This window comes from Catharus ustulatus, chromosome 3 (assembly GCF_009819885.2).
Source record: "Catharus ustulatus isolate bCatUst1 chromosome 3, bCatUst1.pri.v2, whole genome shotgun sequence".
In the NCBI taxonomy this organism is placed as follows: Eukaryota; Metazoa; Chordata; class Aves; order Passeriformes; family Turdidae; genus Catharus; species Catharus ustulatus.
The window spans coordinates 74,025,779-74,048,056 of NC_046223.1; the positions used below are offsets into that span (position 1 = coordinate 74,025,779).

The 22,278-nt window shown below is 41.3% G+C and overlaps 1 protein-coding gene across 3 annotated transcripts in view; it reads right to left on the reverse strand.

The window, feature by feature from the left end:
- The window catches only part of LIN28B (lin-28 homolog B), a 108,264-nt gene that overhangs the window by 74,870 nt on the left and 11,116 nt on the right, over positions 1-22,278 (reverse strand). For 2 of the 3 annotated variants that reach the window (XM_033055825.1, XM_033055824.1), the window contains exon 3: positions 16,137-16,324. In XM_033055825.1, coding sequence (XP_032911716.1) covers positions 16,137-16,324 — 188 coding nt within the window. The remainder of the gene's footprint in view (positions 1-16,136; positions 16,325-22,278) is intronic. The other variant, XM_033055826.1, reaches the window with a different exon arrangement.

Here is a 22,278-nt window from a genome sequence, read left to right on the forward strand (position 1 = left end):
GTTACATCCTTAAGGCAGTAATGAAACTGCAGGGTTGTAACAAGCAAGGATTTCATCCAGGAGAAGAAAAAACAAAAACAAAACCCTAAGCAAACAAGCCAGCACAAAAAACAACAACAAAAAGAAACTTAACGAAACCAAACAATCGCAAAAGCCTAGCATGGATCGTATCTTCAGCAGTTTTTTCTTCAATATTAATAGAGATGCTTGCTTAATTTAAAAATAACCATGCTTGCTTAATTTAAAAATAACCATGCAGAATAATTCACGGGCTCACAGCAACAGCAATGAAAAGTTTAACATCTATCAAATAAATGTAATTATGCACTGGTGTATAGAATGACAACTACTGGGCTCTCCAAGATTTGAGATTTGTGAAAAGCATTTCTCCCATTTGGCATTGTAAAAGCAGTATGTAATCTGCTAAAAACAGACAAAGAATTTTACACAGAAAGGTTAAAATAAGTAGCTAGCCATAGAAATAGTTATTTAAATATTCCAAATATCTAACGTGTATATTAAAAAAACCTAAGTTTTGAAAAACACCCCCGTGTTTAGCTGCAAATATGTAATTATAAGGCACACATGGATTAGTTAAAACAACAGAAAACCAACATTGTACTGTACTGGAAACATTAAATACTTCTACTTGAAAAACACTTTCAAAAAGCACATGCCATCTATTTGAAGGCAGCAATAAAATAAAGCAGCCTTTAATCCCTGTACTATTTTGAAACAACCAAAGCAACCTTAGGGTTCTGTCTGTAAAAACTCCCTTCATAACATGCACCTAAAAAAATCATTTGCAAGTAAAAAATGTTATCAGAAAAAATCATGAGATTCCAGCAAGCGGGACGCTGGTGGGGGAGGAAGGAGCAACTGACACAAATGTATCATAGTCAATGGCATTACACCAAGCTCATCCCTCAGGAGAGACTGTCCCAGAGGGGTGAATCATTAAATACTGCTGACAGCCTGGAAGTACATTTTATATATAGGAATGCAAAAAATAGTGGTTTTAATTACGCTGTTAATAAACTACAGCCAGAAAACTTGTAAAAGCTTGGCTCAAGTCACCCACAGAGACCGAAAAAACAACATATTGTGACTTGCATTAGGAAAGATTGCTTGACTTTATTTCCATTAGATCAAAACTGTGGTTGTGAAGAAATACATGTATTTCATCTATAGTATATAAAGTATGTATACGAACTACTGTTTTGGTTTTTTACAAATAAAAAATCTATAGAGTATCAATTCTTTTTCCAAGATAGTATTTTAAGTAGTAAAGCTTTAGTCATAACAGAAGGAAAAAATATCCCATTGTGTCCATGTGGAACTTCACCCAAGGACAAACTAAAGCAGAAGACCATTTAGTTATAAAAGCTGCATATTTAAAGTCCTAATCTTGAAACCTTTATTTACATGAACAGGTCTTACTTTAAAGAACAAGTGTTTGCAAGATTGGAATCCAGCAATCATTAATCTTGTTGAAAGACTTTTTAGCATGAAGGACTTTGCTGTCCTTCCAAATAAACAAAAGCAGATAATTCTGCTGAATATTTTCAAAAGTTCTGTCTTGCCACATTACAGCACTCAGAAGTTAAAGAGAAATTGTAAGATAGGAGATAAAACACCACTGAAAAGTTCTAACAATTCAAGAAGAATAATTTGTTATTAAAAATTTATTCCTTTTCAAATATTTCTGTAAATATGACTGCTTCAAGGTGGTGTGTTATTTAGTGGTATGATTTGCTTGATCACTAGGAGGGCAAGCCCAAGAGGTCACAGAAAATTGTGATGTGCCCAATTTTTTATCATGTTTGCTGAGTTGGTCAGAGCAGGGTGATGATAATGCCAAAGGTTGTGGGTTCGATTCCTGTATGGACCATTCACTGAAGAGCTGGGACTCGATGATACCTGTGGGCCCCTTCACAGAATACTCTGTGACTACCCAAATTTAATTCTTCCTCCAAGCATCAATGAAGCAAACAAATGGCTCCTTGAAGGGAGGAGCCCTTTAACTTTCTTTTCAAAGTTGCTCTTGATGTCGCCCCTGCTGCCATTTTGGTGCATGGCACCTCCTGTGGGCAGGGCAGAGGAGCACAGGGTGTGGGGGCTTAGTGAACCCCAGCTCAGCTTCTTCCACACCCAGCATGGACAGGGCTGCCACAAATGGTGGCAAAGCTCCAGGGAAAAGTGTTTGCTTCACAGTGCTTTTATTCGCTTTGCCTGGGTATCAGTGTGCCCTGTGGCTGACGGTAGACTGGCCATAGCTGATGTAATACCCATCCCTGATCCAGAGATCAGTGGCACTGATCTCTTCTCTGTGGCAATCAGGGACAGGACCTGATGGAATGGCCCTGAAGTTGTGCCAGGGGAGGTTTAGGTTGGCTATTAGAAAAAGGTTCTTCCCCCAGAAGGTGGTTGGGCACTGGAACAGGCTCCTGGGGAAGTTGTCACAGTACCAACCTGACAGAGTTCAAGAAGTGCTTGAACAAGGCTCTCGGGCACATGGCATGACTCTTGGGCATGTCCTGTGCAAGGCTAAACGTTGGACTCAATCCCTGTGGATCCCTACCAACTCAGACTATTCTGTGATTCTGTGATCCTGGTCCTTCAGCATGGGGAGCTGTGATTGTCCCTACTTGCTCCACGCCAGCACCCCAGTGCAGGGCAGGCTGTGTTACTGTGGAGGTGATGGAGCACACGCAGCACTAAACTCATTAGTTCCAGCAGTGCTGCCCTTCAGACAGTTTTGATCTATCATTATTTTGATCCTCAAAAATACGAATCAGCATTTCCAGTTCTGCATCATGTGCCAAATTAGCTTTAAAAAAAAAAAAAAATCAAAAAAAAAAAGAAAACAAACAGACCGAACATTTACACCGTATTCAGAGAGTAACAAAATCTTTGAATCTCTCGTATCAATCACTTCCTTGGACCACAGTCAGCTGCACGGGGAGGACCAGGTTATAAATGGCCCGAGGAAGCGATAGGCAATGAATAGCCCTGACCCTCGCTTCCCCGCTTCGGTCGGGGCTTGCAACCTGAGCCGGGAAGGGGCAAATTCCTGCCGCTCCCGCCGCAGCCGGGCCGGGCAGGGGAGCGCAGGGCGCCGCAAGGGAGGCCCCGGCCCCTCCCCGGCGCCGCCGCGCCCCGAGCACCCCCTGCCCGCACAGAGCCCGGCCCGCAGTGCCTCCGCGGCCAGGGCAGCCCTGCAGCAGGAGCAGCGTGCCCTGGAGCAGGAGCAGCGTGCCCTGGAGCAGGAGCAGCCTGCCCTGCGCTCCCGACTGACAGCCACGGCAGGCAGAACGCGCAGCCCCACCCCCGCCGGAACGGAGCTTTCCGCCACCCGCGCCCACGGCAGCGCACCACAGCCAGCAGCTGGCTGCCAAATCTGCCCAGCCAGCACAAAGATTAAGGCCCGCAATCTTCTCCTTCGGCCCCTTCCAGATGCCACTGCGCCGATGCAGAAGCGAACCGGCAAATACAGAAAAAGTCTGCATCGCTCTCTGCCATCCCTCCGCGCAGCAGAACCCAAACTGACCTACATTGTTAAACCTGTTTCCTGAAACACGCAGGAATGCCGTAAAGATGAAAACAAGGCTTGTAGGCAGATATCGCGGGGATCTTGTACTTCCTATAATAGCATCCATTTATAATGAGTATTTCACTGCGTGTTTTTTGCATAATTTCTAAATTATTTTTTCTGATTCCTTAATGCTTGAATGTAGCTTTTAAATAGTAATATTTTAACAGCAACATTGCTACCAGAAAGCTTTTGATAAAATTTGTCAATTTAATGGAAAGATGGCATTTCAAAATCCTAACAGCTGCTTTTGATACAAAAGTATTTTGTTTGGTAAATGTGTAAAAACTATGTTACAATAATGTAATCAGTATTTTTCAACAAACCAATTATTAAAGGAAGAAAGGATTAATATCTTTCTTCTGTATTTAGCATGTTCCTTATTCTTTGATAATTTACTTCCATACAGATTTAATAAAAGGAAGCAATTTGCTTTTTTGTCCATGGTCTTTAAAAGTTTGGCAGTGAGATGTTAGTGTGTCCAGAACAATGTGCTGATAAGACATACAAATTCAGATTAACTTTGTTAAATCGGTGGAATTAAACAGTAACAAACAAAACTGTACTAAATTGTCTACATGTTCATTTAAGTGGAGAAAATCGTTGATCAGTACACATTTTTATTTTATTACATACTATCAATAAATGATTATCTGCCAAGTCCTCTTTCAGACTGAAATGCCAGGAATTTCAAACTTGTCCACAAAGTGGCACAGCTATAGCTACACTTAAATTAATGAAGATCTTGCTGAATGTGCTGCAAGAAATTCAGATGAGCATTCGTGCATGATAAGTTCATACAAATAATACTGTTATATAAGTAGTTTTGGGGGCATTTTAAAGATTGCAAAGCTGTCACAAAGATAGTAAAAAAGTCCACTGAATGATAGTTTCCATTTATTTAATCAAGCTTTTCTGGTTTAAGTGTCTAAGCTCCCAAATTAAACTATCAGAAAAAAAATCCTTGAGACAAACTGCGCATATGCACTGAAACTCCTGACAACTATTTCACTGACTTCACCTGGCTCAACATTTCATCTATTAGTAACATGTGGTCCTTGAAATGTACATAAAACATCCTGTACTTTCAAAATGCTCATCAGATGGAGGGAGAAAACAGAAACTAATCTAAGGTTTACCAGTCATTAAGTATTTAGCAAAAAAATTATATTTATCATCCTAAAACCAGAAATATTGCAGCAAAAATCAACCATTTTATGCCATTAGCTCATTCAAGAGAATATAGTATACTATAGGTGCATTTCATGACACATCAGTGCTGGCTTAGATCCCCTGTAATTCAGATAACATTCAGACATTCAGATGAAAGGAAATCAAATTATAACTGTAAAAATATAGTAGCAATTTAATATATAATTTTAAAAATATATTGATTCCCATTAAAATATAAATATGTGGATCACAGAAAAATTTAAACATTGATTATACTATCTAATAATGAACACTAAAAATAATTCATCTTTCACCAAATGCTCCAGCTGTAGCCACTTCAGCAGTCTAATCTTAGTCCATTTACAGCTGTCACCAATTAAAGAATGATCTTCCAAAGAAGTACTGTGTGAAGATTAACAATAAACCCACACAAGCATGGAATGGGCTATCGTTTCCCAATAAACTACTGATGATTATTGTCAGTAAAAAAAAGAAACTGTACTACAAAAATTAATTAATCTGCCATTTGAAAAAAATTAATTTGTAATTGCTCAATTAAGATAAATTTATGAAGATGAATGTGAAAATTCTTCGGCAAATCTGGATCTACCAATTACATTTTTAAACATAAAGAGATGTTGCTCAAAGCAGACCACAGATTAATTTTAAAAGCATCTCTGTTCTTGAAAAATGTAGTTATTAACTGTAAATACATATAAAATGGAATCTGCATTTTTATTTTTTATAAAAGTCTTTAATAATTTCTACTGAAGACAATGTAGGCACAGATCAAACTTAAAGGAACCATCCCAATCAGTGTCTTGAATTTATACAATTTTAAACATTTTCAAATCTAATATATCATATTTTGGAATATTGTAAACTTCTTTTTTTAATTTTTGAGGAAGAGAAGGCATTGCTAAGAGGAGAATCTGACAACCTACTTTCTTAGTGTAGATAATAGACTATAGTCCAGGATAATTAAGCACTGCTTAGTGAAAGATGTGGTAATTACTGCTCCATTAAGTGTTGGCAAAAGCAGGAACTAATAATAACAAAATCCTATTCCTGCAAGTCTAAGCAAAACTTTTATCTTCAGATGTCCTATATTTCTGCCTAAAAATCTTGAATATTGTTTTCATCTAAATAATGCACCTTTAAAATCTTTTGCTCTGATCATCTACAGTTCAATTCCACAGTCCTCTCTTTGTGACTAGTGCTGTAAAATCAATGGTGACATATAAAGTTTTCTACAGTATCAGAAATTAAGAGTTTCTTGGTTTATTAATGCATCTGCTTCATATCCAGATCAATCATCCTCAAGTAATGTCTGTCTTTAACAATTATCACTAATTCCTGAAGCCAATCAAACACACTTGAAAATAATAATTATTCTATATTTTCTTTATTTCCAAGTTGCAGTAGTTTCTAAACCAGAATCACACACAACAAACAGGGTGCCCTAAGATCAGCCTTCATGCTAGAGCCACACAAACCCCTACACAAGAAACCATGCATTCCTTACAGGGTTCACTTCTACATTTCCCATCTAATAAACAATTTCTGCAAAACATGCTACATGAAAACACTGAACAAATGTGATTTTTTACTCATGTAAAACAGCTATTACAAATGTAACGTGATTTCTTTAATTAACACACACACACACACACACACGGAGGCACACAAACCTCCAAAACCAAACAACAAAGCAGGCAAACAAAGCAGATTTAGCACAGCCAAATGAGAATGTATTCAGTGCAGTGGAGACCCATTGAGCACTGTGGTGAAATTAAAACTTTTTGACTAAATGTATTTAGAAATATTTGAGGACTGTTCTATGCCTCCCAATCTGTGAACTGTTCACCTGCTCCTGTCTGAGCAGAGGCTCAGCTGCTTCCTGCTGCCCACCAGTCAGTGCTCTCCCTTGTCTCTGAGTAGTGTCTACATCCCTAAGAGCAGGGCCTGGGAAGAAGGCAGATCCTGAAGGATCCAGCCAGTAGGACTCCCATCCTCCCCCCCATCACACAGATATGCAACACTGCAAGTTACAAAGTTTTAAAAAAAAATTCCCAACACCTACTGCATCCCATCAGAATCCCTGCCAGAAATCAAAGGCTCTGCACAGGATTCAGTAACTGTTCCACAACCCAAAGGCACTTTCAGCCCAAGGGTGAACTACATTCGCCTCCAACAGAACCTGCCTGTGCTCATACTTCCCCCATTTTCTCTTACCATGAACTTATTTGGAACTGAGCAACTTTTCAACAGGAAAATGGAAGAAAACCACATTATCAGCCTTATACCTTAGCATCAGAACAGACTGCTAGATGACTAGCCAGGTGAGACATTAAATATTATACCCTCACAGTAGGGAAAAAAGCAGCATACTGTGGAAAGTATATACAAATTACATACATAAAATAATATGTATGCCTGAACTTGACAAGTTGTATCACTTTCAGCCAACTTTAAATTAAGCAACAGTGACCCAACCCCTGCTTACTACTCTACATTCTAGGCGCTGTACAGGTAACAGCTCAGATCATTTTTGAGCACAAAATGCACACTTACAGCCTTATGAAAACAAAAGCCTGTGAACCACTCAGTTTCCGTAAAAACACTCATGTAAGAGTCTTAACATCCACTTCTAAGTTTCACAGGTCAGTAGGACCACTTCACATGGGAATACTGAGCAGAATTTGGCCCACCAGGTCTGCAATCAACAAGAAGGGAAAGGATGTCATAATTTCATTGCATTAAGGGAGAGGTTTTGTGCACTGTTGAAACAATTCTCAAATTTCCATTCATTTGATGTACTACTGTGTTTAACACCTGGGGAAAAGGGGAGCAAACATGTTTGTGAATAATTATTGGATCTTATTCCACTTTAGTGTCAAAAATGGCTGATTCTCAGGATGAATAATCTTAGACCAGGTAATTAAACTGGGTGAGATAATGATACATATTTTAAATACAGGATGCAGTTTGGGGTCAAATCCAACATCTAGAGAAGTCAGCTTGGGTCTATTAGGTATGTTCAATACTTCTACGTCTATATATTTCTAGCATTTCCAGTATAATGAGCCTAAGAACATTCAGAAATTACTACACATAGTCAGCAGAGGCTCTTTAAACCCCCTTATTTCCCCTAAGATTGTATTATTAGAAATGGCTCATAAAACTAACCAAGATTTTGATTACTACCTTGCAAAACACAGTTGTAAAATGAAAAAAAAAAAAAAATTAAATTATAGCATATGTGCACAATTAAGGGATTTTAAAGACACCTGTACTTTGAAAATAATACAAAATGATGCTTATTCTGGTCTCCTTAAAGTCCACAATGGCTATCAGCTTTGATCTCAGTGTCAGACCAGGGTTTATTTCGATCTATGTATTTATATGACCATAAACAGAGTTGTAACACAAATGTTAAAGTAGCCTCACGTGGCACTATAATAAAAACAATCACGAAAAATAAATTCTCTCAACACTGCATACCTATAAATTAACATGACTAATTAAAAGAAGGTCTCTCTGGGAACACATTATCTTCAATGGGAAAGCCACTATCAGCTAAATTGATGAGAATGACACATTTATGAATGTAATAACAACATTAGCATTTTCTGACACAAGATCTGTTACAGTCATGAAATACTACATTGATTTTGTAGATAAATTCATACACTCCAAATATTGACTAAATATATCTTTATTCAGATTTTATGTGCTAAACAATTTTAAGCAGTGAAAATACTAATTTATGATGCTAAAAAATTAATCCAAACTTTTCAGCCTTCCTCCTTCCAAAAAGTGCAATTCTAGTACCAGACCAGAATTTTGGAATAGAAACTGTGTGATTTTCTTGGTTCCTGCACTGATAATAGAATAAGAATATTCTACAACTCTCAGACAAATAATCTCAAATGCCTTGACACATTTAATTTTCAAAGTTGAAATTCCATGCATATGGAATAACTAAGGAGCTGTACTTTCGAGATTATCAACTAATTTCACGAAGACCTCATCTATCTGCTAGAAAGATCTATCCAAATTATTATGAACATGCTCTGTAAATATGCTTATTTCTATTCTGTGGAAGAAAAAGACCACACATTATTCATATGAAGCAAAATTTCTCTGATTTTTTGTCTGCCTTATGAATGGTGCTTTCTAAAAACTGCAATCAATATATTTCAGTGCCACCACTACAATCACTAAACAAGAAAAATAGAAACTGGAAGACTGAAGTGTGACACAAAGATTCCTGAAACATTTCACTTCCAGAGAGAGCTCAGATGCTTGTACTCATGCCCTTTTCCTTGAAAAGTCATTATCACTTTCATTGTTTCTCCATCCACAGCTGAAGGTGGCCACATGAGAACTCCGTTTGCATCAGGAGACTGCAGTTTCATTCACCTCTTTCCTCCAATACCTTTCACCTCACCATGGCTGCTGCTTGCTTGCACCCTTGGCCACCCTTCCATGATGCCAACACTGCTCACCCTTATTTGTGGGGATCATGGGAATTCTCTATGAAAAATGATACAAAAATCAGACACAAGCCTGAACACTTCCCCAGCTGAGTTTGCAATGCAGCCCCACAAGCACTTACCCTACTCCACACCAAGAGGGATACAAAAGCATTTGAAACTTACTGAGGCAGCAGCACTGCTGCCAAATGTAAAACTCAAGTCATCTCCATAGGATTCCCACTGAGAAGGAAGGCTGTAGGAGTTTAAGCCTCCACCTATTCACCCCACACTGCTACTGCAAAGCCTTATTTGGCTGCTTGCACAGCAGCTGCTGAACTGCTGCATGTTTCAGCTTTGCATGCTCAGAAAAAATCAAATTCAATGCCAGTTTTCCATAGTACAGCAGACTGTGAAGCTTGAAGCAAGGTCCAAGCTGCACCACAAGCAGCCAAGCCATCTCTGGAGTGAGGATCTGGAATTCCCTTTAGCCATCTCCCAAGTAGTTAACCCCCCACCATTTTAAGTCAGAACCAGCCAGACTAATCTGAGAAAAAGCATGGACACCAGTTTCTTCAACTGAATAGGCTTAAGCAGTCAGAAGCACTTCCCCACTTTCCATGCAGAGGTGTTTAGTGATAGTCTGCTGATGTAAAAACAATTCCAGGATCACTGCCTTCACCAGTGATACCCATCAGGCAAAAGCCAGTCCAAATCTGCCCTGAATAACTGTTCCTTTAAAAAGAGCCAAGCATCTCGTAATATCTCTCTAACAGTCCTGGTTACTTTCAGGTGATTTTAAAAAGGGTAAAAAAAGCACTCCTACATACAGGGAATTAAAAATTTAAACAGTATCTCCTTATTTATTTGTGTTGGTTTTAAAAAACATCATAAATAGTCTTTACCCTTTAGTTTCTAGTTCCTAGAATCCTTTTGAAATTACTCTTTTACAGTCACTTTTATACACCTTTGTAGAAACTGGTGGGCCTAAATTTGCTTCTGTTGATAATTAGTGGGGAAATATAGCAGGCCTTTACTGCAATGGGTTACTTAAGGAAGATGAATTAAACAATATTTACATGGGAGTATACTTTGTAAAACAAAACTCTGGATGGTTGTAAATGTACCTACTACCTCGGTAATGTAGTTGCAAACCAGAACTAGCAACAATAACAACATTTTTCCCAATTTGACAATTCATTTCCTTTTAGCTTTGGTTCATACATCTGCTTTGATATCTTATGTTTGTGCCCCAGACAAAATATCCTCTTCCTTCCAGTATCCCAACCCCTGTGCACAACTTCCTCAGTCTTGGAGAAAAGGAGGATAGCCTCTGGAAAGGGTGCACTTACTGCTCTGCCGAAGAGAGAAATACCTCTCAAGACAAACTTATCCCACTGTAGCCCTCTGCATTTGGGCCACTTGAGAATTCTACTTGTCAACATGCAAGGTTTAAAACTCTTCAACAAAGTCTGATCTGATTCACCACCATTTGATGGTGTTGCCATTCATTTAAATACTATATAGGTTCACTAATAACAATTTACTACAGTGTTTGGGTTAGATGTAAATAGATGAAATATGGAAGGTTAAAAAGATGGCGGCTCCTTAACTCAAATAACCAAATTACAAGTTTCTTCAGACAACCATGTTAAACCCTAAGCTGTCAGTCTGTGCATCCATACACTATGCTAATTTATACACTAATTAGTAGCCAAAAGTAACTTTTAGAAATTAAGTAAATAAATAAATGATCCCAGTGTAGCACTCCACACCCCAATCAGTGGTCCCCATCATTTCTCTGCATGCTGCAGCACAGCTGCTGAGTGCCAAAGCTTGGCTCCGGGTCTCTAGCAGCCCCATCCCGTTGCGGAGGTGAGGCTGCAGAGCAGACTTTGACACCCGCGTCTGATCCCTGCCAGATCTTCCACACACAGCTCACTGCAGACACACGTTTACTGCCCACTCCCCGTTCGCTTCCTTCCTCAGCCTCCCCCCGAAATCCTGCTAGCCACTTTTGTTTTGATTAGGACTGGGCTTGCCCAGTCCCCAGCAGAAGTCAAAGGGAACAAGTCTGTAGCAGCGTACTCTGCATGGGGACTTCTATACTCCAAACAGGCATTCCCATGTCATATTAAACATGAGGAGCAATGAAATACTGATCCTACTTGCTTGCCCAGGACTTCCAGTCATCCTAAGCAACTAAGTAGTTTCTAAAGGTTCCCAATAAAACAAAAATGAAAAGGGTGTGCTAGATGAAAGAATGAATGCATCCTTGAGAAAGCACAGGATCATGTGTGCTCATAATATAAGAAAGTCAGCATTGAGTGTATAATGCCATGCCCTACTCTGTCATAGAAAAAGTAGTTCAACTGTGCCTAAAAACTAGGAGTTCAAAGAACAGGTATCTGATTCATCATTGGAAAGGACAGTTGGTGACATTAAGGGAAAAGACTGTTCAGATGCTGCTTATATGTCTCATTTTCCATTTATTCTTCTGTTTACAGTGAAAATAGTGCTAGTAATGTTTCCTCCTTTTTTTGTTATAGATACTTGGAACAGTAAGAGCAATCTTTATCGTACACAAATTATAGTGCAGTGCAGAAGGACTCAATGAAAGGAAAAAAGGGTGTTTTCCATTTTTATCAAATTTTGTAGTAACAGTAAGAAAGTTCAGATGAAAGTGAAAAATTTCAAGCCAACTATGTTTCTTTTAATGAGAACACAAAATACACCAGCTCCTACACGCTGCTCCTCCCTTCCTTCCTCTCCCCATCTCATAAAAGAGGATCCCAAAGAATGATTGTGCTTAAGGTCCCAGTTCAGAAATCTTGTATCAATCCCTTACTGTGGTAAGAATTTTGGACTACAGGGCCAGGTCCCAGCAAACTCCATCTAAATGGAACAATACATCCCATCCTGAAAAAAACACATTGCTGAGAAACAGGCATACATTTTTAACCCTCCATACTCACAAACGTGCATTTAATTGCATCTGTTTACATCCAGCACCCTACAGTTCATTATCATCTTTAACATCTGCGCTTCACACTAAGCAAACGGTCTTGTTTCTAACTCAGTCTGTACAAAGTGTGCGTGAAAAAGAACATACAGCATTTTTGCCTTAATGCCAGCATCCAAAAGAAGTAGTACATATTTGTGTCTAATTTTGAATGTGCAAAAAAATTTTAACAAACATCATCCTTTTCTGATTCTATGAGAACTTCAGCTCTTCTGAGTTCTTTGCACTGAAGACCTTTATTCATGTGCACCACAAAAGGTTTCCCTCACTTCACCTCTCCAGTCTGCTTTACCCTTTGACAAATAGATCTTCTTCTAAAATTTAATAAGACCCACTCACACACAACTAGGTCCAGAATTCACATCACAAAAGAGAAACAAGCTGTATTATTCATTCCATGGTAACTTATAAAGAGAACATATGACATTATTGAGCTAAATTCAGTAAGGTGCACATTTCTTGAATTTAAAAATGTTACAAAGGACTATCATTGCTACTCTTTTTTTTTTTTTTTTTTTTTCTCAGAAGAAACAGTTGGCTTGGCACATTGCTGCACTGACCATGCCTTCTGTTCAAAAAATCAAATCGTTTTTAGGACTCATAATTTTTTTATGACCCTGAATGACTCAAACACAAGACTTAAAGTTATAAGCTGTATCAGAATAGAGCTAAAAAAAAAAGACTGTGGATGTGTGTAAGTGCACCAAATTATACTGTAGACACACAGATGCACCTATATAATGGCTGACGTGTTTCTACCTTAAATAATGCATCCAGCTCTAGGTACTTCATTACCAGAAGGGTAACAACAGTCTGAAGGTAGTTCAGAGGAGATCAATCAAAATGATTAACACCAAAGGAGGGACTTAAAAGGCAGGGTTAAAAACTCAATACTGCAGCTGTTTTGTGAACAGGACTTTCATTGGGTGAAGGGGAAGAAAACTGCAAACAAAAGCACAGTCCTCTAAAAATTTATCAATGTATACAATTAACAAAGCACAAACTTTAGAAAAATGTGACTATAATCCACACATAGCTAAGGGGGAACTCCAAGAAGAACGCAAAATTATTTATTGTAAGCTCAAAAGTCTAGGTATAATGAGCTTAAACTATTACAGGAATTTTGACTTGACATACAGTAAGTTTTTGCTCATAACACGATCTCATAAACTGGGCATAACTCACCAAGAAAGGGTTAGATACTGTTGCAGGGCTCAAGCTCGCTTTGACAAGACTTTGATAAGTAAACTAGAAGATTCTCTCCCCTGCTCAGACTGCCTAATTCTATAAAATTATACTAGTAGCTAAAATACTGCAGAATGAGCGAATGAATGCATGCAACACCACCTGTACATGCTTAAATGATGAAGTGTTTTCAAAGCAGTTTTGAACAGTAGTATTTTGTTCCAACAGATTAATAAACTAGTATCTTTGCATTGAAAAGGACTCTTCACATAAAAAAAATTTTCAAATTAATGAAACTAATAGGAATAGGGTCCAATCACTGCTCAGGCAACAGACTTTGTTGTACAAGCAGCAGTGCTAAATAACATTACAGATTTAAAGACATTTTTATGCTCTGGCTGCTACTGCTACAACTGGTCAGCTAGTTAGGTAACAAAGCATTCCATGTAGCAAAATCAATTATCTAAAGTGTACTCTGAAACACAATAGATAGTAGTTCTTCTCCTTGTTACATTACACAGAAAACTATCAAAAGAAGATTCATGTCACCGTGAAGTTAATATATATCCACCTTAGATTTCATCAGAATGATAATTATGGGAAATGTACCTTCTTTGCTGCAAGAGCAAATTCACTGCATAATACTAGTAATAACTTCACTCAGTAAGACATATCTCTAAGTAAACTCAAAATTACTGAGGCACACAGTTAACACGCAATGAAACATGGCATTTTTCACTGCATTTTACACTATGATTGTCTTAGAAGCCTAAGAGTATGGATAAATTGTAGATTATTAAACTGTAATAAACAAACTTGTCTAACATTTCCTTCTCTTCCCCTCCTTTAGGGGACACTACTCAATAGAGACTTCCAAATTTACTACTACTTTATTATTTTCTATGACTACTTTCCATTATGAAACCAAAAACCTTGTCTAGTATTACTTAAATGTATCAGGTTATCATGCAGTTCAATACTTCTCTATTTCCACAGCTCTAAGAATATCCTTGTTTCCAAATGTGTTTTTTATTAACAGCACTGCTATGTTTCAAATATTTGTCTTCTACTATTCAGGAAGCAAAAAAATTACATACATTAACCCAAAATTACATTAAGAAAGAGGGGGTTTTATCTTTAAAGTAAATTTATAAAACTGTAAAGAGCAACTTTGTGACTTAAGATACAAAGAAGGGAAGAAAAGGGGAAAAGGAGGAAGACTGCCCCTTCTTTGATAAGTGTTTCATTCATTCAATTCTAAAGGGAAAAAGCAGCAGCAAAGAGGGGGCAGCTTATATGCCAGTACAAAGCAGGAAGTGTAGGAATTTAGCGAGTCCACTACTGGATTCTACGCTTTGTACGTAATTTCAAATGCGAGCAGCTCCACTGAAGTGCAGGCCCTTAGGTGCAAGGGCACATGTGAGGCAACAAGACCAGAAATTCACCCCACCCTCCACTGCAAGGCAACAGGCCACAGCAGCAGTCTTTTTAGAAGTTTCAGCCACCTTTTTACTAACTTAATCAAAAGTATATGCTTTTAAAAAGCCTGATAAAGTTACTGCAGAATAAAGCCGGGCCACCAAGAGCAACTTTAAAAGGCACTCACCACACAATCATGGAACACCCCCTTCACCGTCATTGCAAACGTCATAGAAAACGGACAGCCACGTAAAAAATGCCTTTTGCCTCCCTAACATGGCCCTAGCCAACCCCAAAATGGTCTCTTTACCTGATACCTCTCTTCTCTGCTCTGATCACAGGAGAGATGGGTGAAATTCAAAATAGCATTGTTGCAAGTGGAGACTTACAGAAGGGCCAGAGAAGGTCTTCTTCACAAACCACAATACAGATCTCAAAAAAGGCACTCTTATTATTTTGGACCTATTTTGCATCTGTAACTCTTTTACATGGAGGCATTCATACCAGTTTCCACATTCAAAACACGAAACCATCAATGCAATTGTGCTTAAAATTAAAACCATGGACCATACACCCCTTGTCTCCCTAACAGCCTTACAGAGACACTGCTTTTGGTCTAAATATTTAATCATTACTGTTTTTTTTTTTTTCTCTCTAGAAAGGAATAATTAAAAATCAACCGACCAAACCACACACACGCTTGAGAGTATCACCACAGGGACACTCTCAGGTCTAAATTACTGCAAAATAACACTATAATTATGTCTTAATTTCACTAACTAATCTCAGATGAGCTTTTAAAGAGTAATTCGAGGTTTACAAGTAAATCGTTTAAAACTGTACTCAAATGTTATCTGAATGAAACCCGACATTTATTTATCCTTTTCCCAGCTTAATTTTAAACAGTTTCCAAGGAAAGGCATATCTGCTCCTGATCAGTCTGGTGACAAATGATAAACCTTGTTAAAAAGTGTGACATTTGAAAATAAATAAAAACCACAGGAGACTTTTCTAACCAAGGAGGAAGATACGAAGAAATATTATACCCTTGCACAAATAACCATCCACAGAGACTAAGCATAATCTAACGACCTTATTTACTCAAATTGTACACTGCCAACAAAACCACTACCTAAGGCAACTCTTTAACTACAGATGTACTTAAATACCTAGAAAAAATAGGTTACTTCTCTTCACATAAAACCGGAGTCCCACTGAGCTCAACCAAATGTGGCAGGCTGAGATAGAAGACAAAAACGGGTCTTACTTGGTGTACAAAGACATCAACTGGAGACTCCAAGGGGCTTCCCTCTCGGTTGCTCATGGAGATGAACCCGAATCCCATTCTCACATTGAACCATTTGCAATGGCCGGTTCCGTGCAAAACCTGGGATTCCTCTTCTTCTTCCTGCTCCGGCAACTTCCCGGGTTCGTCTCCACCTTTACTCGCCCCTGCTGAGGAAGAGGGAAAGGCGGGGGGTGTGGGGGGGAAGGGGGGAGAAAAAGAAGGAAGAGAGGGACAAGATGCAAAGCAAAGAGTTAAATTGCGGTAACATCCTTTTGCCGCTGTATAAAGGAGCTACTACAAACGGAACAGGGGAAAAAAATGAAAAAAAAAAAAAAGGACGAACAAAACAAAATCAAAAAGTGAACGGTGAAAAGTGCGTATTTTCCCTAAATCCTAAAATAAGCAACCTTCTCCCCAAAATACGTAAAAAAATAAAATCACCGGAGGTTACAGAGAGGAAACACTGCGCACGGAGGCTCTCCCTCTCTCCGAGCCCAGGGCAGCCCACGTTTCTGTACATACGTGTATTTTTCCATTTAACTCCATCTTTCAGCCACATTACAGCACGGAACGCGATACTTTACTTGAATATTGCTGGTTTAAGACCGATCCCATTTCTCAACAGAAATTCTCTGCCCAATTAGTCTCTCCTCGCAAGGCGCAGGACCGGGGGGGCGAGGGGGGAGGCCGGCCGAGGAGGGGTGGAGGAGAGAGAATAAGCAAAATTGGGTAGATTGCACAACTGGTTATTGCACATGCAGCGCCGAAACCACTATTTTCCAACGTGTATCCATCCCTCCTTGGAATAAACTTTCGATTAAAGTTGGGACAGGTGTACGGCCGTTTTCTCATCCCACCACTGCAACTGTGCTTAATCAAACAGGAACAATTCAAACAATAGCCCCCTGAAAGCTTTTCAAGTTGTGAATCGGTGTGGGCGGTACGGAACAGTTTCTGAGCTGGGTAACAATGGGTTTGGAGAAAGCCCCCTTGCGCGAGCTGCTAAAAAAGGGTAATGCATAGTTGGGTTAAAAAGGGGTGGGGGGAGGGGGGAGAGGGGGAGAGAGCGAGCGAGCGAGCGAGCGAAAATCATAGTAAAACAATAGAAAAAGAAAATTAACCTTCGGCCATGTTGCCCCACGGGCCCTCTGCTCCAAACTCGTGAGATGAAAACTTTCCCTGTGGATCGAAGTGGTCTTCTGCATTAATCTAACATCCTGATTTTGAACGATCGCAAATTTAGCTCGCATGGTCTAATGTGCTTTCCCTCTTTTGATTTTTCCCCGTCTCTCTCGCTCCGTTTCTGGCCCCCTGCGCACACGTGACTCGGTCAATTACATGCTTTCTTGCTACTAATTTCGCATCGGATCCTTAAGGGGTTGGCAGGAGGCAGGAGCAGCCAATCGCCATTTCAAGTAGCCTGACACACCAAAATAATTTATGAATGAACAAGAAATTTCCAACACGGCGCGCTTTTTTTTTGTTTTTTTTTTTCTTTTTTTTTCTTTTTTTTTTTTTTTTTTTTTTTACCCCTTCCTTTTCGGACAGCTAATCTGCACGCTTCTTTACGGGAAATCGAGATGACGTATTATTCTGGGGTTTCTGCCCTCCCGTGCATGCAGAAATCCGTGTGTTCCTAGATACAGCCCGCTGAACAACAGCTGCACGCAGGGGCGGCCGTGCGGAGGAGATTATGGGGGTATCCGTGCCCACCGCAGGCGGGATCCGCAAACACACACCGAGAGATGCTCCCGGACGGGGGACACACGTGTGGGCACACAGGGACTGGGGACACACGTGTGCGGGGACACATGGACTGCGAACACACGTGTGGGTACACATGGACTAGGGACACATGTGTGTGCAAACACAGGGACTGGGGACACACGCATGTGGGCACACATGGACTGTGGACACACGTGCGTTCAAACACAGGGACTGGGCACACACGCGTGAGCACACACGGACGGGGACATGCGTGTGTGCAAACACGGACGGGGCACACACGTGTGTGCACGCATGCCGGGCGAGCGCCGGGAAGCGCCTGTAGCACCCTCTGCGCACAACGCGGGCAGATGCGCGACTGGATCGTTACTAATTTCGCATTCAAATTAAAAGCGCGCCGGAAACGCGGTATCACCTTAATATGCCCCAGAATGTGCGGAGATCTAGCGTTTCACAACATTTCTGGAGGGGGGATGGGGCGAGGAATTGTACTTCACAGGTTTCTCCGCCATCTCTTTCCGGGGGAGGGGATGTGATTAATGACTTCCTAAATAAGAGCCCAGTTTTCAAGCCGAGAATTGGAGTGAACCTCAACCAGCAGTTGGGAGAGGGCTGACAGAAAGAGGGATTTACTGGAGAAGAGGGCGGTAAAAAAAACCAAAAACGCCTCGGGGGAAGAGGACAAAGAGGGGAGAAATAACAGTGCTCGGGGACTGCTGTTTTAAGTCTTCACTGCCAGCAGGAGGGGAGATCCAATTCGGAGAAGAAATGTGTGATGTGTAACGGGCTTGGTAACAGCCCCTTAGCAAAGGCACTCCCCTTCCGCGCTCACAGGTACACGGCTATGGCCCTGCCCTCCAGCCCTTCCCGCTGCTGTACGCTCGGTCAAACGCTTTTAAAGTAATACTTTATAAACGTGAAAAAAAAAAACCACACCAAAAAACCAAAAACAATTAGGGATGAATTAGTTTTATTTTCCATCTGTCTGTCTCCTTTAGCGTAAAGTTACAGATGAAAGTATTTTGTCCTCATCACCACCTACTCGCATTAACCTCTCTTTCTATACGGTATTTAAAATATATATATATATTTATACACACACAAACACACACACACATATATACACACGCATATGTGTGCTTTAAACGTTGCCCGTATCTCGTAAAAACCTGGACTCTGACTTTCTTTCTAACCTCCCCCCTCCTCCCCCAGCATCCTCTTATCCCAAGGACACACAAACAAAAGCCAAGGCAACAAACTGATCCGTGCAGAACCTGAATGCAAGGGGCTTATGCATTTGCAAAGCACTTGCTGTTGTTTGGGAAGTGGCGTCGATCAGTCTGCCCAATTAAGGGGAACGCCTTTGCCCCCATGGGCCTGTTTACTCCTTTTGTTGCCTTCCAGGAAAGCGTCAATTCCCCTGCTAGCGCCTCATTTCTGTGTGAAACTCCAAGGTGGAGGCTCCATGTGATCGTTTGCAAGAAAGAGGCGAGGGTGGGCAAGAGTGTACAAATACAAGCACCCTGGCAAGTGGAGCAGAAGCTTTAAATCCTGAAATTCCTTTGCAGTCTTCAACCGTAAATTTCCTATAGGTTATTTCAACAGTCAGGTCGACTTCCTACACTGACCTGCCTTACGCATTCGTGCAACATACCACTGCTTTCGGCTCATAACCTCCTTTTCCCCCCTACAGTAGCGACTGTTTTACAATATTAAATCTCCAGTAATTTTATATGCTTGGATCTTATGACCCGGACGATATCTAATATATAATAAATGTACGACATTTTGATACACGTGAATTTTCAGTTATGAACAAGAAATTAAGGTTACCGGAAGAAAATAATCCTTAAACATCTTACTTGAACTGCCCAAGACTACATATCTTGTGGCAGAATCGCACATTTATAAAATACAAGATTCATCTGCCTCTCCCCTCGAAAAGACAGCAAACACTCGTTTAATACAGTTTTTTAAGTCTTTATTTCATAATATTGATTTATTTTACCGATATTAGGTATTAAAAAAACCCCAAACTCTTTAGAGGCTAGAATATTGGTTAAACAGTTTCCTTAAAATTCATTGAGTTCATTAAATTGACAAAATTTATTGTTAGTAAATTTCAGTTAAAAGAAAATTCACTAAATATTCTTCGATGAATAAATAAAAGACTACAAAACCACGTAAATAAGTGAACGTAAATATATCGGTTGCAGAGTTTTTCCAAGGTTGCAAAATAAGTGCAGATTTTATAAAATGGAGGGGGGTGGGATTTGCAATGTGTCTTCACTGAGATTTTCAGGCCTCCAGTATTAGTGGAATTAAGGTTGGGGTCACTGGACTGGTCACTGGTGTCAGATGTTATCGACTCATTCATTTCCTGCAAGGGACATCAGCCTTTCAAGTTCTGTGGAAGGTAGAGAGCTGTTGCCAGCTGGGAACTCTCCGGGTAAAAGAAAAAAAAAAATTAAAAAAAAAAAAGAACCCCAACCAACACCCTTCCAAAATTAATTCTGAAAGGAGGGGAGAAGAGGTAAAAAAACCCCCAAAATTACGGAACAAGCCAGTTCGTGAACAAATTAGTTTAATGGTAATAGTTTGCATATTTTTAAAGATATCTATTTCTATCCTTACATTTCGCTAAACAGATGCTAATTTTGGTAAAGACAATTATAGGAAGCTAGAATCATTGTCTTTCTACAAGCACAGCAAGAACTCTCTTGAAACTATGTAACCAAAACCAGTGGTGTTGGATTTCCTTTTTGTCACCTTCCTAAAGCTTTTAAAGTCATAACTTCGGCATCTTCTATTCCCCTAAACAAAACCAAAACAAGACAAAACCCACACACTCCCCCTCACCCAACTACACTACTGGCCCTCTCGAAAAATACCCCTGCCTCAAAAACAAAAAAAACCCAAACCAAAAGAAAAAAATAAACAGGGAAAAAAACAAAGCACAAAAATCCAAACAAACGGCGGATTGAAAGCACAAAAATCCAAACAAACGCGCGCATTTGAAACAAAACGCGTGTTTTACACTTGAAAGCAGAGCTCGGGGTGCTAGCACTTCCCATTTCAAAGCGCAGGCAGCGCTCCTCGCCGACGGGCAGGCAGGAGGGGCAGGGTCGGCGCCGCGGCGCCCCTGCCCCCTCTCCTCCGCTGCCCGGGCTGGGCTGCTCGGCGCCGCCCCGCCGGTGCTGCCCCGAATGGGATGCCCGCTGTGTTTTTTCTGCGCGGTCTCCAGCGCAGATGACTTTTCCTCGATGTACGGTCCGAAGCGGCCCTTCCCGCCGCTCCTACGGCCGGGAGGCTGTGCCGGTGCGGAGCTCTTCCCGCCAAAACCCTCGCACCTACATTTTGGGCGCCAAAGCCGCTTTGCCTTTCCGCCGCCGCGCAGCGCCCGGCTCGAGGGCGGGGGTGGCCCGGCAGGTCCCGCTCCCGGCACGGCCGTGCCGCCGGGGGGGAGCAGAGGCCGCTTCCCGCCGCCCGTCCAGCGGCCGCGCTCCGTCAGGGCCCGGGAGGCGGCGGGTCTGTCCCTGTTACCCTGCCCCAAAACCGGGCTTTGCTGCCGAGCTTTTGTTTTAACACTTCCCAGAAAATGCGGGTCATTCCCAGCGGGGACGTGGCACCGCGCCTTTGGGGGAACGGGGTCGGACGCGTTCAGGACACCGTCATCTCTCCTGGTCAGGCTTATTACACTCGCTTTTAATCGCGAGCATTAATAGTAGAAAATATGCAAGTTTTTTTTTTTTTTTTTTTTTTTTTTTTAACAAAACACAGCGCCGGCCCAACTGCGCACTGCCACGCCTCAGATCGAGCAGGGACGGAATTTGCCCGACGTGCGAGTGCGGGCTCTGAAGTTAAAAGCTTTATAGAGGCGCCTTCGCACCGCGTCCCGAACCGCGGCTCTTTTCGGGAAATGCACTTTCAGGCCCCTCTCCCCTCGCTCCTGCCCGCGCAGGAGTTTTTAGCTTCCCCGGCGCTCCTCAGCCGTCACAGCCAAGGCGGGCGCTCCCGGATGCCCGGAGCCCGCCCCTGCTCCCCGAGGGATCGGGGCAGCCCCCGCCGAGGTTCGCAGGCGTCGCTGCTCGAGCTGGGGTCTCAACGCGGTTTCGAGCATGAGCTTTGCTAACATTTTGTGTTGAGACGGCCCGCCCTGTCCTCCGGTCTCCTCTGCTGGCCGTGCCGGGGGACTCCTAGAAGTGCTGTCAATTACTGGGACTCCGCGCGGGATCCGCGGGCAGGAGGGCGCGGGAGGCGCTCACTCGGAGAGCTCGGATGCAGGATGTGGGCTCACGTACATTAACCGTCTCTCAGCTGCGGATTTGCAACTGATAGCGGACGCTTCCCCGGGGGATTTAAGGAGGCTCTGGAAGTCGTCGCGGGAGACCGTCGG